At 39.2% G+C, this 15,331-nt stretch overlaps 1 protein-coding gene across 1 annotated transcript in view; it reads right to left on the bottom strand.

Moving 5' to 3' along the window:
- Positions 1–15,331, bottom strand: part of SLX4IP (SLX4 interacting protein) — a 214,406-nt gene that overhangs the window by 182,407 nt on the left and 16,668 nt on the right. Inside the window, 1 exon segment of the mRNA XM_021078052.1 lies at positions 6,962–7,017. Within this exon segment, the coding sequence (XP_020933711.1) occupies positions 6,962–6,988 (27 nt within the window). The 5' untranslated portion in view covers positions 6,989–7,017.

The following is a 15,331-nucleotide window of genomic DNA, read 5'->3' as shown; positions in this document are numbered from 1 at the left end:
TCTCTTGAGGAAGTGCAGACTTCATGAAAATGCAACTGAAAAAAAAAAAAAATCTCTACTCACTGACCAAGGGAAGGAACATGAAAGCCTGCCATCCACCCAGAGCTATGAGAGGAGCGAGGGGAAGGAAAAACAGCAAGGAAAACACTGGAAAAGACTAAAAACACTAAGCCAGTGCCATACTCTGTAATGGGTTGTAAAGTCAGACTACCCACAAGGTGGTGGAATCCCAAACCCTGAAATTAATATAGACCTGATCCAAAACCACCAAAATGCCAATGGCTCCAGCAGAAGTAAACCTGAAACTACTCTGCTGCTCTGCAGGGCGGGGCTTGTAGATCTTTCCACCAGTGAATTTCACACTTAGTGAGTAACAGTGGAAATAACAGAACAATCTAAAAGGGGCTATGAAATAATCACTTTTAGATTATGAAGGAGATAAAAAGAAGGTTATGGAAACATATTGAAAAACAGGACAAATATATATATATATATTAAAAAAAAACCTCACATAATGGAAGACTATCTTTAGAAACCATGTATTTGATAAGAGGCTTGTATCCAGAACATATAAAGACCTCTTAAAGCTCAACAACTCAACACATTTTTTTTAAATAGGCAAAAAATTGCATGTATTTTCTCCAAAGAACATATACAAATGACAAGAAAGTACATAACAGATGTTTTCATAATTCGATATTAGGGAAATGCAAACCAAAACCAAAATGAGATACAGCTTTAAACTTCTTAGATAGTTAAACCAAAAAATGAAGACATAGTAAGTGATACGGAAGATGAAAGAAACTGCAACCTTCCTGTTTTGCTGATTAGAAATGTAAAATGGTGCGGCCTCTTTGGGAAACAAGTTGGTATTTCCTAAATATGTTGAACACAGAGACATTATAGGATGCAACACTACCATTTCTAGGTATATACCCCTCAGAAATGAAAACATATGCCCACACAAAACAATGCACAAAAGTGTGTATACAAATTGATAATTGCCAAAAAATGGAAATAAGCCAAATATCCATCAGCTGATTAATGGATACAGAAAAAGTATAATCAAAAATTGAATATTCCATAATAAAAAAGGAAATAAAAGTGCTGATACACAAGAAAACACTGATGAACCTTGAAAACATTATGCTAAGTGAAAGAAGCAAGTCACAGAAGACAACATACTATTTGATTCCATGTATGTGAAACAGCCAGAAAAAGCAAATCTATAGAGGTAGAAGGTAGATAGGTTATTGCCTGAGGTGAGGGTGAATCCTGCTTCCTAAAGAGGGCAGGTTTCCTTTGGTGGGTGATGAAAATATTCTGAGATTAAATAGTGGTAATGGCACAATTCTGTGAATATGCTAAAATATATTTTAAATGGGTAAATTTTATGATATATGATAAATCTCAATCATGCTATTATTTATGATAAAAATATTGGGAACAAATTGTCTCACACATTAGAACATCAGGAAATAAATTTTAGTGCATTTGATCAATGATGGCTTCTCAGAACTGAATCATCTGGATAAACTGTTTCAAATGAATATTACTGAGCTGCTATCCCATAGTTTCAGCTACCTCCAGATGATCCTTTTGTAAGATGTCCCTGGGCAAAACTTTGAGAAATATTTTACTTGATGGAACCTTAAGCAACCATTAAATTATGCTTACAAAATGTTTGCAATAATTTGAAAACAGTTTAATGTTTTCATTTAAATTGAAGAAAGCAGAAGATAGGATATAAACCTACATTTTAAGTGAAAAAAGTTGGTTATCTCAATTTCAAACTAGGTAAGAGATTTGATCCTTGGAAAAGTTAACTGATTAAATACAGGGTGATTTTTTTCTTTGTTTTTAATTTTTCCATAATACCAGCATAAATTATTTTTATAATGAGAAAAAAATAAACTTTTAAAAAAGTTATTGAAGTATCATTGATTTAGTGCTGTATAAATCAGTGTTGCTGATTTACAGTGTTGTGTCTGCTGTACAGCAAAATGATTCAGCCATATGTATACACATATCATTCCCATATAGATTATCAAAGAACACTGAGTAGATTTCCCTGTGCTATCCAGCAAGTCTCTGTTGACTATCCATTCCATACACAAAAGTGTGCATCTGTCAACCCCAAACCCCATTCCATTCCTGCCCCTCATTCCCTGCTTTGGTAACCATAAGTTTGTTTTTGAAGTCTGTGACTCTGCTTCTGTTTTGTAATTAAGTATGCTTATGTCATTTTTTGGGGCGGGGGGGGGATTCCACATGTAAGTGAGACCATATTTGTCTTTGCCTGACTTAGTTGATGTAGTATGGTGGTCTCTGGGTCCATTCATGTTGCTGCAGATGGCATTGTTTTGTTCTTTTTTATGGTTGAGTGATGTTCCATTGTGTATGTGCCGTATCTTCTTTATCCACCCTCCTGTCAATGGACATCTAGGTTAACTTTTAAAATGAGAGTCCCAGAATTCCTGTCATGGCTCAGCGGTTAATGAACCCGACTAGGATCCATGAGGATGTGGGTTTGATCCTTGGCCTTGCTCAGTGGGTTAAGGATCTGGTGTTGTCATGAGCTGTGGTGTAGGTCGCAGATGGGGCTCAGATCCTGCATTGCTGTGGCTGTGGCCTAGGCTGGCAGCTGTAGCTCCGATTCGACCCGTAGCCTGGGAACCTCCATGTGCAGCAGGTGTGGCCCTAAAAGGCAAGACAATAAAAAAATAAATAAAATGAGAGTCCCATTTTGAACAAGCCTTCAAAAACATGAAAAGCATTTATACAAAACTCCTTTAATTAATTCTCCCTATTTTCTAATATATTGTGAAAATTTATCTTTCCAAAATAATTTTAAAATATTTTGATAAAATAAATGTTGGCTAGTAAATAGAATTTTTGCGGTAGTCACAAATTTAGAATTAGTTTGTTTTCCAGGAAAACTGTGACTGATTTTATGAATGATATACATTGAAATTCCGATATTTCAATATATATCACTAGACTTACAATATAATTTGTCATATATTTGGGTCTAAATAGATGTTTCTGTATCCATTCATTAGTTAAAATATGTTTATATTTTCAAACACACTATTTTGCATTTCATAATATAAATGGATTTTTAAGTTGAATTTAAGTAAATCATACTTTATGGAAGATCGTCACCACCAAATGCCTCTATATAAACTGAATTAGTTAAAATTTGTAAAAAACAAACAAAAAAAAAAAACACAAAAAAAAACCCAACAACAACAAAAAAAAGACTAGCAGAATTTGAATTAAAAAAAAAATAACCACACATAAATTCTCAAATGAAAAAGTACAATCATTAAAAATAAACAAGTTGAGAAGTTCCCGTCATGGTGCAGCTTAAACAAATCCGACTAGGAACCATGAGGTTGTGGGTTTGATCAGTGGCCTTGCCCAGTGGGTTAAGGATCCGGCGTTGCCATGAGCTGTGGTGTAGGTCGCAGATGCAGCTCAGATCTGGCGTTGCTGTGGCTCTAGTGTAGGCTGGCAGCTGCAGCTCCGATTTGACCCCTAGCCTGGGAACCTCCATATGCTGCGGGCATGGCCCTAAAAAAGACAAAAGATGAAAAAAATAAAATAAACAGGTTGATAATGTGAGAAAAAGAATGTATATATATGTGTGACTGCATCACTTTGCTATACAGTAGAAATTTACAGAACACTATAAACCAACTATAAAGAAAGAGTAAAAATCACTTAAAATGGTAAATAAACAAGTTAAGGAGTAGATTAAAAGGCAGAATAAATACCAGTGAGAAGCTTTTAGTGAACAGAGTCTGATAAAAAGCACTCTGCATTCGACAGACAGACATAAAGAGAAGAGAAAAAGGAAAGGGCAGATGGCCAAGCAGCACTCACACCAGCCAACTGGGGCAACTTTCATCAGAGAAGGCACATGGTGACAGCATCAGTGGCAGGTGCTCATGTACCCTGCTACCCATGACACTCTAGGGCAATGCACAGCAATCTGGCAAGGGGGGTATGTCAGAGGTTCAGCATGGGATCCCAATGTTTGCACTGTGAGGCTTTTGAGCTGCATGAGTAGGAAAGTGCTGGCACCTTGCCTGTGCGATCAGAGGCAGGGACACCGTCACAACATGATGTGTAGAATCTTCCATATAGCGTGTCACAACTCTGTCTCTCCTAACCTGCTGGCCTGATGCCCATGGCTAGTAACTCTCCCACCTGGCATGATCTGGAAGTAAAATCCCAAGTCTTGTCAGGGCAGCTGTTGAGATGGGGCAATCCAGTGGCAAAATTTGCCACATCAGTGCATATGCCTTGGAAATCAACAGACCCATCTATGGCATAATTAGGGGCCTGGGCTCCAAGTGGTTGACAAGGATTGTCTGCCCGAATGGACCATCACCAGTTTGGGCAAAGCTCTGCAAGAGGCTCAGTCCTTTTCTGAACAGACAACCTACAGGCCTCAGTCAGTCATGGATGAGTTAATATCACCCTCTATGGAGTTTCTATTGTGGCTCAGCAGAAATGAATCCGACTAGTATCCATGAGGTTTCAGGTTTGATCCCTGGTCTCACTCAGTGGGTCAAGGATCCAGTGTTGCAGTGAGCTATGGTGTAGGTCACAGACGTGGCTCAGATCCCATGTTGCTGTGGCTGTGGCCAGCAGCTGCAGCTCTGATTCAACTCTTAGCCTGGGAACTTCCATATGTTGCATGCATGGGACTTCCCGTGTGGCTCACAACAACATATGCTGCATGCATGGCCCTAAAAAGCATTAAAAAAAAAAAATTCACCCCCTAGCACATAAGAAACAATTACATGGGACCATCCAACAAACTTCATGTAAGAGTTCCAGAAGAAAGAAGAGAACAGAAAGAAAAGAAAGGAGCAGTACTGAAAGAGAAAAAGGTCGAAATTTTCCAAAACTGATTGAAGATGGACATGCATCCCAGGCCAGATACATTAAAAACAAGTCTACATCTCAAGATTTCACAGTGAAACTACAGAATATCAAAGACAAAAATAAAATCTTAAGAGCAATCAAAGAAAATCAAGATATCTTGATAACCCACATAACAGAGAAATCACAATAGGTTAACAGGCTCCCCCAAATTTCCCCCTCCCCACGGGCACAAGCTGCTTCTCACATCAAGAGCTGCCACTTCCCTAGGGTTGGCCCGCTCAGCCAAAAGGATGCAGAGGAAATGGCATCTGAGACTTCTGAGACCAGGCCTTTAAGGGATGGGCAAATTACACACATTTTTCTTCCTGCAAATCTTTTTTTGGGACACCATCCTTCACCCCTGCCTGGCACAGTGGGTCAAAGGATCCAACACTGCCACAGTTGAAACTGAGGCTTGGATCTGATTCTTGCCCTGGGAATTCCATATGCTGTGAGGTGGCCAAAAAAAAAAAGGAAAAATAAAATTCAGCCACCAAGCAAGGAGAAGCCCAAGCCACACAGAGACCTGAAGGGCAACAATTAACAGCCCCAGGTTAATTGCACGCAGGAACAAGAACAGCCAGTATCAACTGCCAGCCCTTTGATGTGCTGGCTGAACTGAGTTCCCAAGTCACTGTAGCCCCAGCCAACACCAAAGGAAAAATGACCCAACTAATACCAGGCAACCTGAGAAAGAGTAAAACCGTTTGAGTTTTCAGGCATTACGTTTGAAGGAGGTTTTTAAGCACCAGCTGACAATTAAGACATTTCTCAGCTACAATTTCAGAAGACAATGGAAAAATATCTTTAAAGTGCTGAGGGGAAATAATGCACGACCTAAAATCCTAAAATAAGCTTTGCTTTCATTTTTAGACAAATAATGAAAATTCACCATTTAAAATCTCTCGCAGAAAAAAAAAATACTACATACAGAATAGACAAATAGTAGCAATAACTGTAAGCAATGAAATTTACAAATATGTTGTAAATCTAAACAAGTACTCACTTGGTGAAGATGAGATATGACTACGATATTAAATAATAGGTGATCTAGTTAATTACTATAATGTCTGTTTTGGTGCTTCAAATTTCTGCTTAATAGAACACTACCACAGAGAAAGTCCTTTAGGTGAAAAGAAGAAAAGTCCTTTAGGAGAAAGTCCTAAACAGTCATTCTTTCGGAAGATGAGATCCGCAGGTGGTTGGATACAGGACCCTCGGGTACAGTAACTGAAGGGTCACCTGTGCTCCCTGTTTATCAGTTCTTCCTTTCTCCTTCCCCACCACCCCTCACAGGTGACCCTCCCACCCTTCCACACCTGAGAAAGTCTCTGACCCAGCCATCAAAGGATAAAGAAAAAACGTTTATAAGAAAACAAAAGAGGGCAGTCAGGCAAAAGAACTCGCTCCTGGCCTTCACCCAGGTGCAGCATTTGCTGCCTGCTTCTTCTTTACTTTTACCTGCTTTGTCATAATCCAAAATCATGTCATGGACATGCAATGAGAATAATAATGATTTTTAACATTAAGGACCAAGTTTTGCCCAAAAGGCATCTTAGAAAAGATTTAAGCAAGAAACACCCATGACCATATGAACTATTAATTTTCTCCCCCATCTCATTCTTAACATGAAAATTTTTTTTTCTTTTTTTTTTAAGGGCCACACCCTCGGCAGATGGATGTTCCCAGACTAGGGGTCTAATCAGAGCTGTAGCCGCCGGCCTACGCCACAGCAACACCAGACCGAGCCATGTCTGCGACCTACACCACAGCTCACGGCAGTGCCAGATCCTTGACCCAAAGAGCGAGGCCAGGGATTGAACCTCATGGTTCCTGGTCTGATTCCTTTTCGCTACACCACGACAGGAACTCCATTAATATGCAAATTTTCAATCACCTACTTTAAGTAAAGAGTTTCTTAAAGAGTAGAAAAGTTCAGGGCTTCAATTTTTAATTAACATACAACTCAGTTATATTAGAAAGTGATTAACCATTTTAAAAAAGATTATTAAGCATTACTTACTTTAACAGCAAATTTCTTTGATGCCATGGCTTGCTGATTCCAGAGTAATTATAGACCTTTAACAGAAGAAAAAAGGTTTAAGTAGGTATATCAAAATCCCTTTCTATTCAGATATTATACAGGAGAAAGGTGGCTAAATAATCAAATATCAATAGGTATTTTTACAAGATGAATATTCACTGATAATGGGTCCTAACAAAAATATGACATTAAATTAGCAATTTAAAAACTGCCCACAAAGAAAAACATAGGCCTAGATGTATTCTACTAAATGTTTGAAGGAGAATTAATACCAATCCTTCCGACTCTTTTAAAGAAGCATAAGCAAAAATTTTCAAATCATTCTAAAAGGTTAGTGTTATCCTGATACTAATACCAAACAAAAACATCAAAATAAAAAGGAAAACTACATACCAGTATTCAAAAAAAATACTGTAAACCAAGTCTAGTAACATACAAACAGCATTATATACCATGACCACATTAGATTTATCCTAGGCATATTAAGTTGGTTTAACATCTGAAAATTAATCAATATAATACACTATATTAATAGAATAAAAGAAATAAAAATACATGGTCATCTTAAATTTAGGAAAAAAAAACTAACAAAATCCAACACTTCTTTGTGTGTGTGTGTGTGTGTGTGCGCGCGCGCACGTTTTATTTATTTATTTATTGGCCTTGCCCACAGCACATGGAAGTTCCCAGGCTAGGGATCGAAACTGAGCCACAGCAGTGACAACAGATTCTTAACCACTAGGGCCACCAGGGACTCGCAAACACTTCTTTTGATTAAAAGAAAAAACAAACCCGGGAGTTCCCATTGTGGCGCAGCGGAAACAAATCTGAACTAGGAGCCATGAGGTTGCAGGTTCAATCCCTGGCCTTGCTCAGTGGGTTAAGGATCTGGCCTTATCGTGAGCTGAGGTGTGGGTCGCAGACGTGGTTCGGATCTGGCGTTGCTGCGGCTGTGATGTAGGCCAGCAGCTATAGCTCCAAACTGACCCCTAGCCTGGGAACCTCCATATCCCACAGGTGCACCCCCCCAAAAAATTTTTTTTTTAAATAAAAAAATAAAAATAAAAAACCCAACACACTCAGAATAGAAAGAATCATCCTCAACCTGATAAAGAACATCCGGGAACCACGGCTAAAATCACACTATACGATGAAAGACGGAATGTCTTCTTCTCAAAGAAGAAAAGACAGTGATGTTTGCTCTTATACTTCCACTCAATACTGTCTCAGAAGTTCTAGCCAGAGCAATTAGGAAGAAAAAGAAATAAAAGGTATACAGATAGGGCAGAAAAAGATAAAACTATCTCTATTCACAAATATATATACTTTGACCACACCTACGCCATGTGGAAGGTCCCAGGCCAGGGATTAAACATGTGTCACAGCAGAGACCTGAGCCACTGCAGTGACACCATCAGATCCTCAACCTGCCAGGCCACAAGAGAACTCAAATGACATTTCTTTGTCTTTTGTCTTTTGTCTTTTTAAGGCCGCACCCACAACATATAGAGGTTCCCAGGCTAGAGGTCCAATCAGAGCTATAGCTGCCGTCCTTCACCAGCCAAGCAACACAGGATTCGAGCCATGTCTTTGACCTATGCCACAGATCATGGCAACACCAGATCCTTAACCCACTGATCGAGGCCAGGTATCAAACCAGCAACCTCATGGTTACTATTTGGATTCGTTTCCACTGCACCACAATGAGAACTCCATATGACAGGTTCTTATCCATAGAAAATCCTAAAGAACTTTTTTTTAAAAAATCTATTAGATTTATAAAGCAAGGTTGTAAGATATAAATATATGTTCAAAAATGAACTATATTTCTATATACTGGCAATGAGTAATCCTGAAATGAAATAAAGAAATTCTGTTTACAATAGCCTCAGAAAGAATATTTACAAAAAAAAAATTAACCAAAAGGACCCAAGATTTCTACACTAAAAAACATAAAATATTATTGAAAGAAATCAAAAACTTAAGTAAATGGACAGATACCCCATGTTCATGGATTGGCACACCTGATAATTTTGTTAAGGTAGCCATATTCCCCAAATTGATCTTTAACACAATCTCTATCAAAATCTCAGCTGATTTTGTAATGGACTTGCTGTAATGGCTCAGCGGAAACAAATCTGACTAGCATCCATCAGGACGCAGGTTCAATCCCTCGCCCTGCTCAGTGGGTTAAGGATCTGGTGTTGCCACGAGCTGTGGTGTAGGCCGCAGATGCAGCTCGGATCCAGTGTTACTGTGGCTGTGGCTGTGTCTGGCAGCTATAGCTCCAATTCGACCCCTAGCCTGGGAACTTCCATATGCTACAGGTGCAGCCCTAAAAAAAAAATCTCAACTGACATCTTTATAGAAATTGACACTCTTATCCTAAAATTCATATGAGAATACAAAACATGTGGAGTAACTAAAATACTCTTGAAAAAGAAGAGCAAGACTGAAGAATTCATACTTTACTCCCATTTTAAAACTTACCTCAAAACTAGAGTAATCAAGATACTGTAGTACTGGCATAAAGATAGACACATAGATCAATGGAATAATACTGAAAGCAAACAGACCATTACACTGATTTTTAATCACTGTATCATGACAATTTAATGGGGTAACACTCCTTCCAGTAAATGGTGCTGGGACAACTGGACATCCATGTGCAAAATAATAAAGTTGGACCCTCTACATCACACTGTATACAAAAATTAACTCAAAATGGATCAAAGACCTAAATGTAAGAGCTAAAACTATAAACTCTTAGAAAACATAGATGTAAATTTTTGTCACCTTGTACTATCCAAATTTCTTAGATATGATACCAAAGGCACAAGTGACAAAAGAAAAAATTGGTAAAACAGATTTCATCAGAATTTAAAACTTCAGTGCTTTAAAGGATATTGCCAAGAACTTGAAAAGACAACCCATAGAATAGGAGAAAATATCTGCAAATCATATCAAATAAGGGACTCATGTCCAGAAAAGGCAAAAAACTCTTAAAACTAAACTGTCGTGGCTCAGTGGAATGAACCCAGCTAGTATCCATGAGGATGCGGGTTTGATCCCTGGCTTCACTCAGTGGGTTAAGCATCCGGTGTTGCCATGAGTTGTGGTGTAGGTCACAGATACGTCTCGGATCCCACATTGCTATGGCTGTGGCATAGGCCAGGAGCTATAGCTCTGATTATACCCCTAGCCTGGGAACTTCCATACACTGCAGATGTGGCTCTAAAAAGACAAAAAAAAATAAATAAATAAAATAAAAATAAAAAAATAAAACTCAACAAAAAGATGAATCACTCAATTGTAAAATGGACAAAGGATGTGAACAGACATTTCTTCAAAGAAGATATCCAAATGGTCAGTAAGTTCATGAAGAGATGCTCAAAATTACTAGTCATCAAGGAAATATAAATCAAAACCACAATGAAATACTACTTTATACCTACTAGTATGACTAAAATAAAAAAGACAACAATAACAATAATAATGACAAATATGCAGATAGATCTGAACTCTCATACATGGTTGGTAAGAATGTAAAATGGTGCAGACACTTTGGAAAACAGTTTGGCAGTTCTTCAAAAAGTTAAACATAGAGTTGCCATGTAGTCCAACATACCCCCGCCCAGGTATGTACCAAGAAAAATAAAAACTTTCTGTGACTCATCTATATGGGAAAAGAATCTGAAAAAGAATGGATGTGTGTGTACATGTATAACTGAATCACTCTGTTGTATGGCAGAAATTATCACAACATTGTAAATCGACTATTTGTTAATAAAACTTTTAAAAATGAAAAAAAATGTAAATAAAAACCTAGGTCCACATATTTAAACAGGAATGTTCATAATAGCATTATTCATAATAACCAAAAAAAAAAAAATGGAAACAACCCAGATGACCATCAAATGATGACTGGGTAAACAAAATGTGCTATATATGTACAGTGGAGTATTATCTGGCAATAAAAAGGAATCAAGTTCTTATATTCCCCTTTTCTGTGCTCAGCCAGGCAACTGCCCTCTCTCACCTTGCAGAAGCCCTGAGAACTATTTTCTGGAGATGGTAAGACAGAGGATCTCTGGACTGGAAAACTCCAGGTGCAGAATAAAGTGGACAATATCCCACTGAAAAAAGAGAAATTCAAGGGCAGCCCACATGCCCTTGTGATGGTTAATTTTGTGTCAATTTGTCTGGGCTAAGGGATGCCCTGATAACTAGTAAACATTACTTCAGGTGTGTCTGCGAGGATGCTTCTGGAAGAGATTAGCATTTGAACTGGGGAACTGAGTAAAGCAGACGGCCCTCCCCAAGATGAGTGAGCACCATTCAATCCACTGGGGGCCCAAATAGGACAAAAAGGTGGAGGAACCAGGAATTCAAGATCTGTTGGGGACCTCCATCTTCTCCTGCCCTTGGACATGCGCACTCCTGGCTCTGGGGCCTTTGGACTTGGACTGAATCATACTACTGGCTTTTCTGGGTCTCCAGCTTGCACACAGCAGGTCATGGGAATTCTCGGCCCCCATAACCACAAGAGCCAACATGTGGAGGGGGTGTCTTCTATTGGTTCCACCTCTCTGGAGCAGCTTGACTAACTCCTCTACTCTGCTACCCTCTCTGAATAGGAGACTGAAACCTTCTCATTCAGGGAACTGGATTTAAAAGTACTGACATCAGGGGTTCCCCAAGCAAACAGCCGAGACAGATGGTTCTGGAGTGAAGGCCACACCCACAAGCCCCACATCTGTGTGCAGAACTAACTTCCATTTTTTAGTGTCCCACTCTCAAATACATGTAAACACCAGGAATCACCCACCACGTAAGCAGAGTCTATCGTGAAAGAAAACAAAACAAACAGACAAAAAAAAAAAAGACTACTTGGCTAAAACCTAGTCTATGAAAGGAAGAAGAAATATTTTTTAAGATACTAACACTAAAATCAGTGAGATAAGAAACACTGCATCCATAAAGCAATAAATAACTTTTTAAAAAGGAACTTCTAGAAAACAACCAATTAAAAATATGATAGCCGAAATAAAGAACTTAATAGAAGGTCTAGAGGATCAAGTTAAGTCATCCAGAAACTTCAGCAAAAATAAAAAAATGAAAAATAAGAGAATAAGTTAAAAATTAAAGGACAGTGTAGGAGAACAAACACATAAAAACTGGAATAGAAGCAGACCCATACTAGGGCATATATCACAGTAAAATTTCAGGCATTGGTGACAAAAAGAATCCTAAAAAAGTATGTGGGAGGGTGACTTGAGGGTGGGTGAGTTGGGAGAAAGGGGAGTGATAAGAGACTACTTGACTCCAATCTGCCGAAAGCAACTCTGGACGCCAAAAGGCAATGGAGGGAGTTTCCGTTGTGGCTCAGCGGATAAAGAACCTGACTAGTATCCATAAGCATTCAGGTTCCCTCCCTGGCCTCATTCACTAGGTTAAGAATCTGGCATTGCCATGAGCTGTGGCGGAGGTTTACAGATGGGACTCAGAACCCACATTGCTGTGACCATGGCATAGGCTGGCAGCTGCAGCTCTGATTCGACCCCTAGCCTGGGAACGTCCTTCCACATGCTGCAGATGAGGCCCTAAAAAGAAAAAGGGAAAAAAAAAAAAATGGAAAAAATATCCTCAAATACATAAAGAAAATTGTTTTCAAACTCCGGTTGCATTTAAACACAAGACACAAGGTAAGGGGACATTTTTAGACGTGCAAGGTCTTTAAAAAAAAGTATGTCCCATGCATCCTTTCTCAGGAAGCTACTAAAGATGTGCTTCACCAAAATGAGGAAACTGACTCCCCAAAAAAGAGAAGATACAGGAAAAAGGAAAGCTGAGATAGGCAAAAGGCAGAGGAAATTTCAGGATCTGGTTGAAAGCAGATCCCTGCATGAGACTCAGGGGCTAGACAAGCAGTGAACCACCAGCATAGGACAGAGAAGGTTGTGAGGCTTCAGGAAGTGTCTGGGTGCAGGCAAATGAATTTTCGACAACCAGTGAAGAATAGGAGACTGAATTAGGACAGGTGCCTGGAGAGCTAAGCAGCTGAATACTAACAGGGACGTTACTGATTCCAGTATAAACACAAATTAGGCAGAAAATAAAGAGTACTTCATACACAGCTCAGTCACCACAAGCATTTACAGTCATGATAACAAACACTACATCTTGACCTAAACAATATTCTATTTTCAGCAAAATTAGGAAGATGGGAAAAGTGTGTGTATGTATGTGGTAGAAACACAGAGGTTCAAGGGAGCTCCCTTTAATATTAATGGAATGTTTCAGAAGCAAAGCCTAAAGCCAATAATAATAATAATTATCACCACCACCATCACAAGAGTCAGAATAAGGCAGTAATATAGCAAGAACCTTAGTGATAAGGATCCAATTCTTTTTTCTTTTTCTTCTTTTTAGGGCCACACCTGCAGCATATGGAAACTCTTAGGCTAGGGGTTGAATTGGAGCTGCAGCTGCCAGCCTACACCACAGCCACAGTAATGCCAGAGCCGCATCTGCGACCTATGCTGCAGCTTGCAGCAATGCCGGATTCTTAACCCACTGAGTGAGACCAGGGATTGAACCTCATGGATAAGAGTCCAATTCTTAACCCTCTGAGCCACAATGGGAGCTCTGGACCCAATAAGTGTTAAACTCTGGTCTATCCTAAAGAGCAAGCTGAAGAGAGCTGCTACAGAGGAAGGAATGAAGTGGGAAGGATGCCATAACCCACAAGTCGTGTATGTGGAACTATCTGCCTATTTTGCTCATGTATTCAGATACTTTTAGAGCAGCACTGTCCAACAGAAATATAATGCCACAGATGTAACTTTAAATTTCTTGGAGTTCCCCATATGGCTCAGGAGGTTAAGAATCCGACTAGTATCCATGAAAATGTGGGTTCGATTCAACCCCTAGCCCAGGAACTTCCATGTGCCACAGGTGCGGCCTGAAAAAAAACAAAGAAAAAAATAATAAAATTTCTAATAGCTGTATTTTACAAAAAGGTAAACAGAAACAGGTGAGATTAATTTTAACAATATATCTCACTTAACCCAACAAATCCATTATATTATCATTTCCGCATGTAATCGATTTAGAAATATTTACATTCTGGGAGGTTCCCTGGTGGCTCAGCAGGATCTGACATTGCCAAGGCTGTGGCTCTGGTCACTGCTGTGGTTCACGTTTGATCCCTGGCCTGGGAACTTCTGCATGCTGTGAGCATGGCCAAAAATATTCACTCTTGGTATTTTAACTAAGTTTCAAATCAGGTATCTATTTTGTTTCCAGCACCTCAATTTGTACCGACCACATGCCAAGTGCTCCACAGTGACTTTGTAGTTAGTGGCTACCATAATAGACAGCAGAGTTTAAGGGGGTTGGGTTTTATTATAAGAAAAGAACTTGGAGTTCCCGTCGTGGCGCAGTGGTTAACGAATCCGACTAGGAACCATGAGGTTGCGGATTCGATCCCTGCCCTTGCTCAGTGGTTTAAGGATCCGGCATTGCCGTGAGCTATAGTGTAGGTTGCAGACACGGCTCGGATCCCGCGTTGCTGTGGCTCTGGCGTAGGCTGGTGGCTACAGCTCCGATTCAACCCCTAGCCTGGGAACCTCCATATGCCGCAGGAGCGGCCCAAGAAATGGCAAAAAGACAAAAAAAAAAAAAAGAAAAGAACTTATAACCGGCACGGTCTGATCCGGAAATACGGCCTCAATATGTGCCGCCAATGCTTCCGCCAGTACACGAAGGATATTGGCTTCATCAAGTTGGACTAAGCTTCCTTGAATGGGTCATCCAGGACATCCACCTTATGCAGAAACAATGTTAGTTCTTTGTATATAAAAGAAACATTTAAAAATTCTAAAAAAAAAAAAAAAAAAAAAAAAAAGAACTTAAACAAACAGCTCATACAACAACAAAACACAACCCAATTTAAAAATGGGCAGAAGACCTAAACAGACACTTCTCCAAAAAAGATATACAGATGACCAATAGAAACATGAAAAGATGCTCAACGTCACTAATTGTTAGAGAAATACAAATCAAAACGACAACAAGGTATCACTTTACACGGGTCAGAAAGGCCATCACTAAAAAGTCTACTAATGATAAATGCCGGAGAGGGTATGCAGAAAAGGGAACCCTCCTACACTGTTGGTGGAAATGTAAATTGGTGTAGCCAATATGGAGCCACTATGGAAAACAAACAGTATGGAGATTTCACAATAAACTAAAACTAGAGTTAGTTCAATCCCTGGACATCCTTCCAGGCATATATCCAGACAAAATTACAATTCAAAAAAATACACGCATCTCTATGTTCATAGT

Source organism: Sus scrofa, chromosome 17 (assembly GCF_000003025.6).
Source record: "Sus scrofa isolate TJ Tabasco breed Duroc chromosome 17, Sscrofa11.1, whole genome shotgun sequence".
Lineage (NCBI taxonomy): Eukaryota > Metazoa > Chordata > Mammalia > Artiodactyla > Suidae > Sus > Sus scrofa.
The sequence above is the reverse complement of the archived record's forward strand: the minus strand, read 5'-3'. Positions and strand labels throughout refer to the sequence as shown.